At 45.6% G+C, this 16053-nt stretch overlaps 2 protein-coding genes across 2 annotated transcripts; one reads left to right on the top strand and one right to left on the bottom strand.

Moving 5' to 3' along the window:
• The first annotated feature begins 6274 nt into the window (after positions 1 to 6274).
• On the top strand, positions 6275 to 8029 carry LOC127342140 (uncharacterized). The gene is made up of 6 exons (XM_051368083.2): positions 6275 to 6472; positions 6552 to 6728; positions 6813 to 7175; positions 7263 to 7361; positions 7455 to 7577; positions 7652 to 8029. Exons 1-6 carry the CDS (start codon positions 6449 to 6451, stop codon positions 7922 to 7924), a joined length of 1059 nt encoding a protein of 352 aa, XP_051224043.1. The 5' UTR covers positions 6275 to 6448; the 3' UTR covers positions 7925 to 8029.
• A 1680-nt stretch (positions 8030 to 9709) lies between these two features.
• On the bottom strand, positions 9710 to 14251 carry LOC127314594 (exocyst complex component EXO70A1-like). Its single transcript, XM_071820556.1, has 12 exons — positions 14009 to 14251; positions 13571 to 13776; positions 13295 to 13474; positions 13058 to 13196; positions 12764 to 12976; positions 11616 to 11821; positions 11299 to 11499; positions 11112 to 11211; positions 10872 to 10999; positions 10587 to 10778; positions 9823 to 9919; positions 9710 to 9736 (listed from the first exon to the last, which is right to left on the bottom strand). Exons 1-12 carry the CDS (start codon positions 14249 to 14251, stop codon positions 9710 to 9712), a joined length of 1932 nt encoding a protein of 643 aa, XP_071676657.1.
• Between the last annotated feature and the right edge of the window lie 1802 nt (positions 14252 to 16053).

The raw sequence follows: 16053 nt of genomic DNA, 5'->3' as shown, positions 1-16053 counted from the left end.
TTTATTTGTGTATTAGTTTTAGTTCTTGAAATTAAAATGTGTAAGAAAATAGTAATTGAAATGTGTAATTGATTTGAAATAGAAAGAAAGAAATAGTAATTGAAATTGAAATTGAAAGAAATTGAAATTGAAATTAAAATTGATTTGAAAATTGTAAAGAAATAGAAATGAAATGGAAATAATTCAGATGAACAAGGGCTACAACTAGGGCTGATTTGGAGTCATGGCTGCCATGCCATGAGCAATGTTTGTTTGCCCATTAATCGGCCCGTGAGTTGATTTCTTGAAATGATGCATATACTGTTTGGGGGTCCAATTATAGCAGCTATATGTTAGCTCAAGTTGGCAAAGCAAGGATGAAAGCCTGGGTTCAGATATGGTTCAATTTCGACCCCGTGGTGTAAAAAAACCACATGGTGTAAAAGCAATTAGCAATGGGGAATTGATTGTCAGACTAAAGTATTTGATTGTCACTTGGTGAATATTGAATACTCTCTCCGTCCCACGAAAGATGTCCTAGATTTATCTAATTTTGGATGTATCTAGAAACTATCTAGTGTCTAGATACATTCAAATTTAGACAAATATGAGACATTTTTCATGGGACAGAGGGAGTACTTCTAGTTCAGGAGGTGAGTGATCGCGTAGCACCTGATGAGTTTAGCTATTTGTGCATGATGAGTTTAGCTATTTGTGCATGATGAGTTTAAATATTTGAAAATGAATATGTTTAATAATGGAAATAGAAATGCACATGTGAATTTTTTCTAATATTGTGAATTTGTAATAGGCCATGTGGTGACCGCCTCGTCATGAGCACCCCGGCGTGACGATCCCGGATCTTGACGCGCTTCTCGACGGTCGCCGACATCGACACTCGTTTGTTGGACTACTTCCTCTACAGCCGAGGGTGAGCTAAATTTCCAACTTCTTCTCCGCATTTTCTTATGTCACTAGATTCATTTTCCAAGTCCAGTTGCGTAACCTAGGTGTCACTTCCCGTCCGCGAGCGTTACGCGGATAAATATGCATTAGTGGTCCGCATATTTTGAACCGTAACGCTTGCGGCATTTACGGGACAGTCGGCGGATGCGTAGTTGTCTACGTTTTCCATGTTCTACTCCGGTCCAAGTCAGGATTTCGGCGGCGCCTCCCCGTTGTTCTCCGGATGCACATCCTCTCGGCTTTTTGCCGAGACGTGTATCGGGAGAGCAGCGGGGAGGTGCTGCCGAAATTCTGACTTGGACCGGGGTAGAGCATGGAGAACGTAGCCAACTACGGATCCGGCGGCTGCTAGGAGCCCACCTAGTAGAGATGTAGGTTGATGCATGCGTTTCGCCCGGTAAAATAAATAAAAATATGATGCATTTAATTTCCTATTTGATATAAATGCTATGTCTGTGGTTTGGCTCCCAATAAAGCAGAGGATGGCTGATAATGGATGGATGTACAATGAGCGTGTTAGTGCGACTGAGAAAACAGATGAGTGGACAAGGAAGACCCATTTTCTAGTGAATGAGTTAGCGCGTGGTACAAAGGGGCTGGCTCGGGCACTTTGCCCCTGTGTTCGCTGCGTGAAGCGTCAACGTCGTGGGAAGGATGAAATGTATAGACACCTTCTGCAATATGGGTATATGCATGGGTACGTCACGGAAATCGACTTTGATGAGCGCGAACGTGACAGAGGTGAGGTGATGCGGCAGCGGCTCAATGGCAATGAGTACGATGGAATTAGAGACTTTCTAGATGATCTCGTCCATGCCGATGTCCCGGATTCGCCACCTCCAGAACCGGAGGCGCCGCCAGAACCGGAGGCGCCGCGAACCGGAGGAACCGAGCCAACCGCGAAGGCCTTCTATGATATGATTGCCGCGGCTAAGAGGCCTCTGTACGAGGGCGCCGCGATTTCTCAGCTCGATGCCATCTCCCAATGTCTAGCCGACAAGACCCGGTACAACACCACCCGTGAGGGCTTTGAAGCAAGTCTGAAAACAACTGGTAACATGTTGCCCAAAGATCATTGTCTGCCTCAAAGCCTGCACGCGACGAGGAGAATGATGAAGGACCTCAACATGGATTATCAAAGGATAGACCGTTGTCCCAAAGGCTGCGTTCTATTTTGGAGACAGTATGCGAGAGGACAAATCTTGTCCCATCTGTAAGCAGTCTAGGTATGAAGAGGTAACGGGAAAGGATGGTCAGGTGAGGCAGTCAAGCACCGCAAAGTCGATTCTTCGATATCTCCCATTCATAAAAAGAATCCAGCGGCTTTACATGCACGAGGAGACAGCCAAACAGATGACGTGGCACAAGTATGGGAAGAGATTCGTGGACGAAAACAAGAAGTTGAAGATGGGACATCCATCCGATGGTACGGCATGGAAGAACTTCGATACAAAACACCCGCTTAAGGCAGCCGAGGCTCGGAATGTCAGAATTGCGATAGCAACAGATGGTTTCAATCCATATGGTATGTCGACTGCCAATTACAGTTGCTGGCCCGTGTTTGTTATTCCGCTCAATCTCCCTCCCGGAGTCCTAATGACGAGGAAGACCATGTTTCTTTCGCTGATCATTCCAGGCCCTCATTACCCGGGGAAGAATTTGAGTGTCTACATGCAGCCGATTGTGGAAGATTTGAACCACTCTTGGCACCACGGGACATTGACGTACGACCGAGGCATCGAAGACAAACTTCTGCATGAGAGTTTGGTTGCGGTATACCATGCATGACATGCCCGGGTACGCCCTAACATGTGGATGGTGTACAGCTGGTAAGTGGCCATGCCCGGTGTGCGAGCATCGGCTTGAGTTCCTTTGGCTACGAAGGGTCGCAAGTATGTTGCGTTTGACACGAATCGACAGTTCCTCAAAAGGAGGCATCCGTTTAGAGAAGACAAAAGAACTTCAAGAAGGGCAAAGTTGTGCATGAAAAAAGATGTGCCGAAGTTTGATGGTACACTTGTTGAAGCCGAGCTACGTGCTCTCGTGCCGGCAGCCGACGCCATGTGGCCATCAATTTGAGGGATATGGTGTAACTTGCACAAGTTTGGACTCACGAGGCGGCTTTAACGAAGCTCGAGTATTACAAGCACCTCGAACTTCCCCATAACATCGATGTGATGCACCTTGTAAAGAATGTCGCGGAGTCCGTCTTTCACACATGCACTGAACATTCCCGGGAAGTCAAAGGATAATGTCAAGGCTAGAGTCGATATTGAGATCCTCTGTGATAGGGAAAAATTACACATGAAGCGTCCTATTGGCCGTCAAAAGAATTGGTTCAAGCCGCATGCCAACTTCTGCCTTGATTCCATCCAAAAGAAGGAGGCATTCAGGTGGCTCAAATACGTCGTGATGTTCCCGGATGGTTATTGCTCGAATATGAGTAAGGGAGTTAATCTTTCGACGGGAAAAGTCACCGGGCTCAAGAGTCACGACTATCATATATGGATTCAGCGGCTCATGCCGGTGATGCTTCGAGGGTATATCCCCGAGAAAGTCTGGCGAGTGCTTGCGCAGTTGAGCCATTTCTTCCGCACGCTACTGTGCTAGCGGATATGTCCCGAGGTTATTGCAAAGCTACAACATACGATCAGGAGTTGCTATGCAATTTGGAGATGATATTTCCGCCAGGCTTCTTTACTCCGATGGCACATCTCATTGTGCACCTCGCCAACGAGGCACTCTTGGGTGGTCCGGTGCGGTTTCGTTGGCGATTACGTATTGAGAGAGAGTTTAAGTATATTCGAAAGATAACTGGAAACAAGGCCAAGATTGAAGCATGCATAGCTGAGGCAATATGCCTTCGGGAGATGGCAGATGCCGCGACAACGTACTATCCCGATGATGTTCCCACTCAGCATAACCCGGTCACTCGTTACAATGTCGACGTGCCCGAGAATGACCCCAAGCTAAAACTATTCCAATTCCCCGGTGGCAAGGCTGGTAAAGGAACAAAATATAAATTGGAGAACGAAGAGAAGGATTGTATAATGCTATATGTGCTTATGAACATGGAGGAAGTGATCCCATTCGTAAGGTAAAATGGTGAACAAATTACTTTGCAGCTAGTAACCTCGTCTCGGTCTAATGCTTATTTACTCCTTTCAGCAAATTCACGGATGAAATGTGGCCGTATGATGAATTGCCCGACCCCTCGGAGATGGACACTCTACTGAAAGAGGGTGCTCCCGGAATTAATAAAAACTTTGTGACATGGTTCATGGAAAAAGTAATTTCTAACCTTTCCTCTTACATTGCAACATGTGACTTGTCCCTCTTATTACACGTAACTAATGCACACAACAAATTTGAAATGTTCTTGTAGGGCCGTGAGAGAAACGTTGATATGATAGATGAGTTGAAATGTGTTTCCCAAGGTTGTAGCCGTGAGGTGACCAAGTATGAGAAGTACGATGTGAATGGGTTTCGCTTCCACACAGAGACGCACCAGAAGGGCCGGGCGAATCCCAAAACGATAAATACTGGGGTCTTCACCAAAGGAGCCAACAACTTTGATTACTACGGAAGGTTACAAAGTGTATACGAGTTGACATTCAATCGTACGAACGTGCAACTCAATATCGTCGTGTTCAAGTGTCATTGGTTCGACCCAATAGGTGGACAGAGAAGTGATAAGTCCATTGGGTTAGTTGAAGTTAAGCCTTCAACCACCTATAGCGGAGCCGATGTCTTTGTTGTGGCTCACCAAGCCAAGCAAGTTTATTATTTGCCCTACCCATGCCAGAAAGCGGAACTCAAGGGTTGGGAAGTCGTCTTCCAGGTATCGCCACATGGTAACCTACCGATTCCCTACGAGGATGATTACAACAACATTGACCCCGTGACATACGAGGGGATTTTCTATCAAGAGGAACAGGACTTCGGGAATATATTTTAGAACCGTTTGTTCAAGAGGACCTCGGGAACGATGCGAAACTTCGTGGTGAGTCGGTGGTGGATCTAAAGGACATATCTATCTTTGGAGAAGTTACTTGAGGCGAATGACAATTATGATGAGCCTCCACCCGTCGACCCTTCAACTTTGTACTCACAAGATAGTGATAGTGATAGTGATCCAGAGAAAGAGAAAGAGAAAGAGACGGAGTATGAGAGTGAGCGTGAGAGCGATGATGGCTGGTGAGGGTCTTTTATTTTTAGTATTTATTTGTCAACATGCTTCTTAATTGCATTGTGCATTTTATTCTTAGTATTTATTTGTCAACATGCTTCTTAATTGCATTGTGCCTTTTATTCTTAGTATCTACATTTTATTATGTCAACCTGCTTCTTAATTGCATTGTGCCTTTTATTCTTAGTATCTTCATATAATATGTCTTTGTGCTTAACTGTTTTATTCTTCTCAATGCAGGTGACTGAACAATATGAGCAGCGGCAAGGCAGACTCCGAGAGCTTGCTTAAGACGCTCTCGCAGGTGAAGAGGAATATTCCTAGACCACCCACTAGACGGAGTGATCGAGCCCCGGTGCGCAATCCGCGTTACGACGATGGTACCGATGGAGGACGAGGACGAGGAGGACGAGGAGGACGAGGTGGAGGACGAGGAGGACGAGGAGGACGAGGTGGAGGACGAGGTGGCGCCGGGGTACACATGGACTTTACCGAGCCACCCTCCGCTTCTGGCGACGTGGCTCCTGAGTTGTTCCTAGAGGGTCCGTCTAGTGGGGAGGTGGAGATGGAGGCAGAGTCTACACACGAGTCGGACTCTAGGGCTGAGTTGGAGGTGATGGAGGATGGGGGTGCGCCGAAGCCCTTGAAGCTTCGTGGAGAAGCTAGAGTCCCCGATGCGAGGAAGGAGCCGAAGACCCATGATGACAAGGCCCTTATCATTCCTTCGAGCGATGAGTAAGTGTACTACTTCAGAAATTTCGAACATGTATTTTCATCTTGGGCATAATAAACAATTTGGCATGTGTACTAATGTGTGATTTATTTGCAGCAACTGGACATGGGATGCCAAGCCCCCCCGCATGCCTAACAGCTTGCTTGGGGCTCTGATTAAGAAGTTCTGGCCCGGCAGATACACTCCCCTTAGCACGGTCCCCGGTGGCGCGACGAAGCTAGCCACTACTTGGGCGGACTATGAGGATGCCCCTGCCGTAGGCTTCGCGACAGCTGCTGAGGCTGTGACCACCAAGTTCTGGGTAAGGCATATATTTCTCGAGCACCGTTCATAGTTAATGACCCTAATGTGCTAACTCATGACTTTCACAACTCATTTATGCATGACTGAAGTGCTTCTACCGTGTGGACCCGGAGCATGACACGCAGGCGCGTCTCACTTTGCGTGGCGCTTGCGAGAGGTTGACACCGCAGCAGTGGTACAACCAAAAGTTCACCAGCGCTAGTGCCTTCTGGGCTAACAAGGGTAAGAGGGTCAAGAAGGAGTACTATGTTGGTAACCAGCCTACGGATGAATGGGCAATGACCATTGAGGAGTACATGTCGGTGAGTAAAATGTCAATGAGATTCTACATTGCTGCTAAGTTTTCATTGGATTATCTTGAGTTGAGTATTGCGTTTTCAGGTTTGTCCCGAGTGGGCCGAGCAGCATAGGGAGGCATGGGAGGAGCTGATTAGGGCGAGGTGGCTCAGGGAGGATGAGGAGTTTGCAGCCGTGTCGAGGCGGAACATGGAGAACCGAGGCACCGGTGGCACACACTGCGCGGGAAACCGCGACTACACCCGCTACAAGGGGAAAATGGTATGTATATACATGGAACGACCTTCTTTCATTTCCCGTCATGTTACATTTGTGGTACGCATAACTTTTCTTTTCGCGATGCAGGTGGCCGAGGCAGCACCTGGGGTGGTGCTTCATGATGCCCAGATATATGACATGATGCGGACGAAGAAGAAGCCCAATCCCGCATTGCCTCAGCCACAGTACTACGGCAATGCCAAGGCCGCCAAGGAGGACTACTGCGACATGGTCAAGTCTCGTCACCCCGAGGTGGATGACCCCTTGAGCATTCCGGTCGACGAGGAGTCGTTGGTCCTGTCGGCGCGCGGGCGTCCGCATGGCCGTTACCCCTTTCTGAATAAGGCGGTCAAGCCTACCCCAGCCACGAGCTACACGCGTCTCAAGCATACCCTCACCGCCGACAGCCCCCAGCCTCGTCCACGGCCTGCTCGTCCACCCGCCTACGATGTAAGTTTTCCTCATTTTCATCCTCTTTCCGGTTTTCCTTCCTACATGGCTAAGTGTTTACGAGATTCATTGTTTCTGAAATTGTAGCCTGAGTTCGAGGCGGCCTTCGAAGCCTGCAATGAAGCGTATCAGCAGGCCGCTGCGCAGTGGAATAGGCAGAATACGGCCTACATGGCGTACATAGGAGTAAGTCTGAATCTTTCTTCTCGCAAGTAGATGACAAGTCTCAGTTTGATGCTTTATTTCTGCAAAAGGCCTAACTTGTAACCTATCTTGCAGGAAATGATGATCTCTATGTCTACTGGTACACCGCCACCGGCTCGAGTTACCGTGGCGGGGGACATGCCTATCATGCCATCGAAGGCAGCTTTCGCTGCGACTTACTACGGATCCACACCGGAGGTAAGTTCTTTGCCAAACCGGTAGTTACCACTTTCCTTTGCCTCGCAAGTTGCTAACATGTAGGGAACACGTAGGGAACGGGATGGTCCGGGAACCAGGCATCGCCGGGTGGGCGCGAGGTCACACCGGTTCATGAAGGTGGTCGGTCTCCTGGGCGTTCTGCTGGTGCCTCTCCGTCGACTACTCCTGGGACTACTCCCGGTGCCTCTCCGTCGACTTCTCCTGGGCGTAGCACCGGTCCTTCTCCAGGTGGTTCTTCTGCAGCTTCTACCGGAGCGCAACCCCGGGCTGCTCGTTTCGCCAACGATGTGGGCGGACACACCCCGCCCGGGTCCTTCCTCCGCTAGTCGGCACCGGGCTTCTTGCTTGCCATCATGTGCTACCTAGTACTATGTATTGGATGACATGGCACTCTCCTCTTGTATGCTATTACATGCACCATGTATGCTACTATGTGGATTTCATGCTATTTATGTGAATTATGGTGATTTTGGATGAATTTGGATGCTACTATGTGGATTTCATGCTATTTATGTGAATTATGGTGAATTTGGATGAATTTGGATGTATTTGGATGTATTGGACCTGCTGAACTGAATTTAGATGAATTGGAACCCAATTTAAATAGAAAAAACCAAATAGTAGGGCATATGCCGAGGGCAATGCCGTCGGCATAGGGCCATGGCATGACCATATGGTCGACCCTATGCCGAGGGCATTGCCGTCGGCATAGGCCACCTCACCTGGTCGCGCCACGTAGCCGCCCAGCTGGCAGCGCCACGACGGGCCACGTCGCGCACGCGTAGACGCCCAGCCTGCATGCCCCATGCAGATGCCGAGGGGATTGCCCTCGGCGTAGACGCCCCGATGGAAGCTCCACGACGCGCCACGTCGCTCACGCTTTGACGCCCAGCCTGCCCTATGCCGAGGGCTTGGCCGTCGGCGTATGGTGGCGACCGTTAACGGCGACGACGCCGTGCCACGAGACGCCGAGGGCTGGGACGCCGAGGGTGAACGCACACCGTCGGCATAGGCGGCGTACGCCGACGGCAAGGGCTACGCCGACGGCACGGTACCGTGTGCCGAGGGACCTGGACGCCGACGAGGTACGCCGAGGGCTGCCGTCGGCGTAGCCTACGCCGAGGGCCAGGCATGGCTACGCCGAGGGCAGCCGGCCGTCGGCGTAGCACCCCGTTCCTGTAGTGCGTTTGAGTTCTCACGTGCGAAATCAACAAATATAGTTACTAGCAGAACGGTTCATGCAATTCAACTTCCATAGTTTTGGAGGCATCTCTAGCCTTTCTCATGTAGTGCTTTACACATGTGGCTATCCCGGATACACTTAGTTTTAGAGGCGTCTCCGGACTTTCTCATGTAATGTGTTACACACGGGGTGACCCGAATACACTTGATAGGAACCGTTTAGGAGTAGAACTTCTGGAGGTGGTACTTTTTTAGATCGCTGCTCTATATTCCAAGAATTGAGCATCTCGTTCCTGTCCACACCAGGCTGGAAGACTTGAGTCACCCTAAACAGCCCTTCCCATCGGTAGACAGTCGCTCTTCCCGCAAAGGAAGGGTGTATTGAACAATGGCGTATGCCCAATAATTAATAAAGTGTGGCAATGGTAACAATATACACCATGAATGGTTCATATGAATTTAAATAGAGGCGAGATGACATAGAATTCCGGTCATGCACGGATCATGTTTTGGCAATGTATTTTTTTAAGGTTTTCCTTGCACCGTCGGAATTGGATTTTTTTTTACTATTCCGCTACAAAACTCAGAATCTTCTTTTTCAAACTTTACTGGAGAAAACATCTCATAGGATGATGCATGTTTTCTCAAATCAAATCATGGGCAGATTATGTAGTCAATTTTTCTATGAAAACCTGAACTTAGTTTGGACCTGCATACCTCAATAAAGATTGAAAGATTTAATCACGTCAAATCGTTAACATACAGTGAATGTAGACAGCAACTGGAACAAAAGGCCCAGGAACATGCCAAATTTATTGGAGCCAAAAGGTAAATCTGCAAAAAAAAATGTATTTCCTTGTTGAAAACGAAGCCATATATATTACAGACATTGTAGAGGTGTCGAACAAATATTCAGGTCGGAAGACTCATTAAATGTGCCCATCATCATCGTCGAACTATAACACATTGACAATTTACAGAAAATAGCTTCTAACTTACTGTTAACTAGAATGCATGGTACAACCTTGTTCACTTACTGTACCAACTTCTTTCCAAAAAGATTGCCAAGTGCTAGCTCAAGTGCTTCTGGAGTGTACTTGATATATTTCGAAGGATTCTTACTGTTCTCGACGAGAGGCCTGGATGACGAATACAAGAATAAGGCAAGCCCATAATATTGCACAAGTTTATAAGTTAGAAAACTATTCCTAGGCTTTGCAACTAGTAATAACAAAACGTGGCACTCTGTGCTTCGTGTTTTGCAACGGAACTGGGCTATGTGTACACATAGTAAACCGGATTTATGAAGATATGAAGAACATGTACATGATTCGGATGATACTTGTGTTCAAAGAAATACACTGTGCACACTTATTTATGATCAAATATTTCCTCATTTCCCAGAAATTTCTGAAAACTAGATCTATAATCTGAATTAATGGAACATGATATAATAATACTGCACATCCAAGAACTATCCATTAGCCTAGCTACCATGGCGAATAGTGTGATGTTTTTTTGTGCGAAGAAAAAATAAGGATGCCATTGATGTTGACCGATGAATTGATCATTTGCCAAAACTGTAACTCTTCTGTAAAGACTCCCAGATCTACCAACCAATGGAGAAAGCACTCATGTAACCACCAGTTCATCCAATAGCACCTTTATGGTATATAACATTGGTCCTAAAACTCTCTCGGAAAGGAAAGGTGAAAACAACATTGTCCAGGTTTTATTCAAAGTTCACACATAAAAATCTAGTAACCTGGTTAATGATTAGGAAGGAGAAATCTAGTAACACATTACGGTGAAAGGAAAGTAAAAGATAATCGAGTAAGATGGGAAAAATACCCAAATCGCTTCACGAAAGATGTATAAGCTGGTGACAGAATCTCGGCAACCGCAAGGATAAGGTTATCTCGTAATTCCATATCGGGAATAGCCCAGTTAATCTGTGTCTCACAAACCTCTTCAAATTGCTTGTTGAAAGACCTGAATCTGATAATATTTGGAAAAAAATCATAATATATAGCAAGAAAAAACATCATAAGCAGAAGTATAGTATAGAGCACATTAAAATCTTGGTCTAACCTAGCCTTGATCACAGATGTTGAAGTTGTACCGCTATAAGAACCGGTATTTCCAATACTTCCAAGAATACCTTCCGTACTAGAACCTACCGATGAAGTTAGACCTTGAGCTGAGAGACACTCCAGTACCTGCAATTAATGAAAAAACAAGGGTGAAAAGGTAAACGAACGTATTCATGAATGGAGATGCACACGATGCGGGCATGCATTGTGTTGCCGAGGTGGAGTATTTAATTGTGACCTTTGCCCAAGCAACTCTTTTGTATTGAGTAGCATGTTGCTGCACGATCTTTCGTCGTCTTGGAATCCAGTCATTGCCAAATAAGTCCCTGACTTCTGAACTGAGAGCAAGAAAATTACCATTCAATTCAATTAATGAAATCTCAATTTATCACTTTTCTTTGGTTGTATGCTTCGTATATATGTACCTTCCGATAGACCTAACAATATAGCTGATGTTATTCATTAAGAACAAATTTCCGAGAGGAAGATCCTTGTAATGCTTTGCTTTTACTTCTAAATTGGTTTCTAGAGCATGTATAATGCCAGTGATTTCAGAGGCCAGCCCGAAATGTTTTTCGCCTCCATTACTGGGTTCTTGAAAGATCAGCTTCAGAGATGACTCATAGCTGCATCAATTTTATATCTGTTTAAAAAATGAAGATTTTTTTGCAAATGGAGTACACTAAATTTTAACGGAGTTCATGTCCAGAAAAATATATTCAATGCAACATCTTTCACTCACTCAAAAAGAAATTTGATGTAATTTGCAATATAGCTGGTAATAGGATGCACATCGCCGTCAATAGTTGTACTCTTAGGCGACTCCTTTGGAATGTTGTCTTTGAAGTCACTGAGAGTCTTCTTAGTTGCGCCTGCTAAACATTTGACCAAACTAATTGCATATTTCCGGTTGTCAGAGCATTCATTGCCCGCAAAGACTGCCTCCACCTTACAATAGACAACAAATGAAACTACACATTCAAAATTAAAATATTATGCAAATTCTTTTCCTTCACACGCATGTGCACATAATATATTTACATATGGGTTTCTCATGAACAAACCCAAAGAGTTATGTCTCACTGTTCTTTTATCAAGTACAACAGAAAAATACAATTGTGCTGCCGCTGAGGCTAAGATACCATTTAAGACAACTACAGCTAGAAACTTTCAATAAAGGAATTGTCCCATACATTTTTTCTTTCTGTTTATTGAATCAAGAATAAAAACTAATCATATTAAGAATTTCAGTCACTACACATAGTAAAAAAAAATTATGCAACATATTCAGAGTATATCTCTATCATTTTTCAGGTCCTAATCATCAACAATAATTTGCAAGTACCAAGGGAAATCAATAGTTACAAGATATATTCATCGTAGATATTACATACAAATTTAACTGAAGGATTAAGTGCACGCATATATAAACCAATGTTCTGGCATGTCCTCCTTTAAATTGTTCCGACAATTACATGATTCAGGTATATGTTGTTTCTTAGTCTAAACATATATGACTATGTGCGGGAATATTCTTTTACTTCCAAGTCATCATATGGATTTGTTTGACAATGGTATTTTTCTTAAAATTAACATAGGCACGTCTTTGGTGTGTCCTAGGCCCTACATTTTCTTTGTAAAGTTCTAAATCCAAAACTGTGACACAAATAAAGGGTCGAGGAACATTCTCAAATAGGCCAAAAATCTATATTTATTGTATAATGCATGTAATAAGCCTCATAATTTGTTTTTTAAACTATATGCACGATACAAGAATTCTTTCGGGAACAACATACTCTCGGCATGTACTACAAATAGTGTCATTCAACGCATTTACTGTAATAGATAAATGGACTACCAGTAGTTGCACATCTGCAGTAGAAAGTTTACCTCAGACTGAATTTGCCATGTTGCCTCAAACATATTTAGCAGAAAAAAAACTTTCTCTGGTAATGATTTGGACTTAGCAATAGATTGTCCAAAACTGAGTAGCGTCAGGAGGCTTTTGGACGTTGCAGCAGCAAAGCAATGGTCTTTGAATCCATGCCTTCCCTTAAAAAGTTGATCACACAATAGACGTTCACTAGCAAAGAGTAACTTTACCTATTGATAAGATATTCAGTTATTATTCAGAGACATCATTTAGAGTTCAAACCTTATGTGATCAGAATTCAAGAGAATCACCGCAATTTGCAAACACTGGATCCACTGATCAACTTTAGCACTCAGGTTTTCTGCCTCCACGGTCTCTACCTCTTCTACCGTAACATATTCAACTCCCAACTGCTTAAGGGTAAGTTCCAAAGTTGAACTACGAATATCTCTGGCATAATGAAGAAAAATGGTATGAGTACACAAATCTTGAAATTTAGTAGCAAGTGCAAGTATGTTAGACAATTTAGAACTTCTAGAAGTCCGCACCTGTATATTTTTAGGATCTGGTTATGACGACCAAGTTCAACTGATTTCTGAACTAACTTTGAGAGCAGAGGCATGTAACGGGAATCAACTAGCGTCGGAAGAGCAACCAGGTTTAGAGGATCTTCGGCCGATGAATGACTTGGAACAAAGTTGAAAAGAAGCTCGAGCTCTACAGGTTTGCTATAACCAAACGTAGGGAATAGTAGAAATAATTTCCCATCAGAATGTTTATAAACACGTGATAAGCATGCATCGAAGCAAAATTTATAACCTAACCTGCATTTGGATAGTAGCCTGCTGAACTCATTCTCTAGCTCAACAGCTGCTTTTGGAAGCATTTCGTTAACACGTCTGAGCACGTCGTCACCGGCTTTACAACGTATCTTTGTAGTGAAGAAGTCTTTGGCGCCTCTGAGGTTATCAACCGTCTCAAGATAGGCGCTGATACCAATGCTCGGACCAGTTGATATCACGGGCTCTGCCTGTACAAATATGAAGTTGGACGAAATGTTAGCATGATCCAAAACCATGATAAATTGACAGGGATGATATATTCATGGCAAACACCCAATTTTACTCATTTTTCAAAAAAACCATGGGCTCTCCTCATGAGATATCATTTTTTTCATCTTCGGAATCTACCCATTGATGTCGTGTACAAGTAGACACGCAGACGAAAGACGAAGAGAAAAGAACGGCGAGCAGCGTAGGTACCTCGTGCACGAGGTCGAACTGCCGCACCATGTCCTGGACCGCCTGGATGCTCCTGGCGACGTTGTCGTGGAGTATGCACGCGTTCCTTGTCCTCTCCTGCGCGGGGCGCACCGCCGCATCGACTGCAGCCATGCGGCCGCCCACGGAGGCGACGGCCTGCTCGCGCACGGCCTCGCTCCTCCACATCGCCTCCCGGAGCAGGGTCGCCTTCCCCCGCAGCAGCGCCACCTCCGCCATCGCCATGGTTGATCGAAATTGTGGAACAGGATTTCCTTTTGAGAAAAATGGAAGTTGTCGAACAAAGTCGAAGCAAAAGGATGCAACAAACAAATTCAGGGTTTGTGTGTATCTCGAGAGTCTACGCTTTCCTGCTTATCTCTGCTGCGAGGTATAACAAGACTTCATTTGGATGGATGGTCGTTTTCGTCTGAAACTTCAACGTTTAGAGAATGCTTGCTTGCTTCCGGCAGTAACCAACAGTATAATACGGTACATGATTTCCAACTAGATACAGAAAATCACCGCAAATAACCATACAGGAAAACTTCATACACATATAGAAAAAATTGGAAATAGTTCTTTAAATCCTGGAGCAATACCGTTTTGTAACCCCCTCTCGGTAGTAACTAGTAAGGCTCCTTTTTACCGGCAAAAAAGAAAGAAACAATTGAAAATAAAGAGAAATTACAGATTACTGCCGAAGCAGGTTCTTGTTTACTATAAGGATGCCATTCATCTGTTATGATTACGAAGCTAAATCAGCTATTGCAATACTTAGTACAAACCTGGTCTGTTGACGTGATTGTCCGCGCCGCATAGCTAGCTTCTGCTGCAAGGTTCCTGTTCCTAATACGGTTTCTTCTGGTGACAATGAGAGGAGTACAGATCCTTGTGAACCAGTCGTATACGTGGAAGAACGGATGTTTCAGACTCAGTAGTAGGCACACCAACACCAGATTAAAGATTCAGAACTTTCGTCAACTCCTATTATAAGATTCAGAACAAAAACCACATACAAGGAATACTGACAGAGTGACAGGTACATTTATTCGATCACTCTCACGACGTCGCCGTCTATGTCCGTCAACCACAAGGCGGTGCTGGTTCTACAGGAGAAGGAGGTGGCGACCGTGAGGAGCAGCTGCTCCACGCGGCGTTTGTGGGCGTCAAGGAACGCCGGGCTGGAGATGAGCTAGCGTGCGCCACCCTCTGGACACGCACCGGAATCTGCACGCAGGCTTCACCGCCACCCATGACAGTAGGATTCCGATTCGATCGTAGAGTATGCCTTGTCCGGAACAGGAACCCACCAATGAGTTCTCCATAATTAGGAAATAGAATATTGGGTTGGTATTTATTTTCACGGAACTTTGAGGTGCCGATATGAGTGTTCGGGTTCCCTCCGTAGCTATATATACATCTCTTCTCTTCCCCTCGTCCTAACCTTACAATTCTACACCCAGCAAATCCAACTTCTAAATCGCTCCGCCAGATCAATCAGTCCTACTTACAAACCAATGGGGTTGCCACTCGAGGCGTCGGTGTTGGCAGGGAACGCGTCGAGGGAGAAGATCATGGATCACGACGACAGGGCGGCGCCCGGCGGCCAGAGGCGCCGCAGCTCTCGCAGTCCGACATCGGTGTCATCATGGTCCTGCCGGCTGAGGACTTCCCGCCTCTGGACTTGAGCAATTTCGATATCTACCGCCCTGGCGATGGGCTCGATGGCTAGGTGATTCTTCCCGGCGAAGAAGGCGACGAGAGGCCATCTACTACGGTGAAGAGAGAAGACCTGGCCTCTCTACGGTTGACGCCGGCACAGCCGCGCAGGTTAGGTTTCTGTATACCAAAAAAAAAAATTACGTAGCGTGAAGCAAATCCATGCATGTATATATAGCAATCACTCTAGCGTTGCCTGCTCTTGGTCATTGATTTGGCCGTAGAGTTCCTAGGCCTGATTCACCAGGGAACGCTACAGCACGGTAGAGTTTTTCGGGGCACTTATAAGTGTCCTAAAAGGTACAAAATATGTCTCCAATGTTAAA

The sequence above is a fragment of the Lolium perenne genome, chromosome 1, assembly GCF_019359855.2.
Source record: "Lolium perenne isolate Kyuss_39 chromosome 1, Kyuss_2.0, whole genome shotgun sequence".
NCBI classification, from domain to species: Eukaryota; Viridiplantae; Streptophyta; class Magnoliopsida; order Poales; family Poaceae; genus Lolium; species Lolium perenne.
The sequence above is the reverse complement of the archived record's forward strand: the minus strand, read 5'-3'. Positions and strand labels throughout refer to the sequence as shown.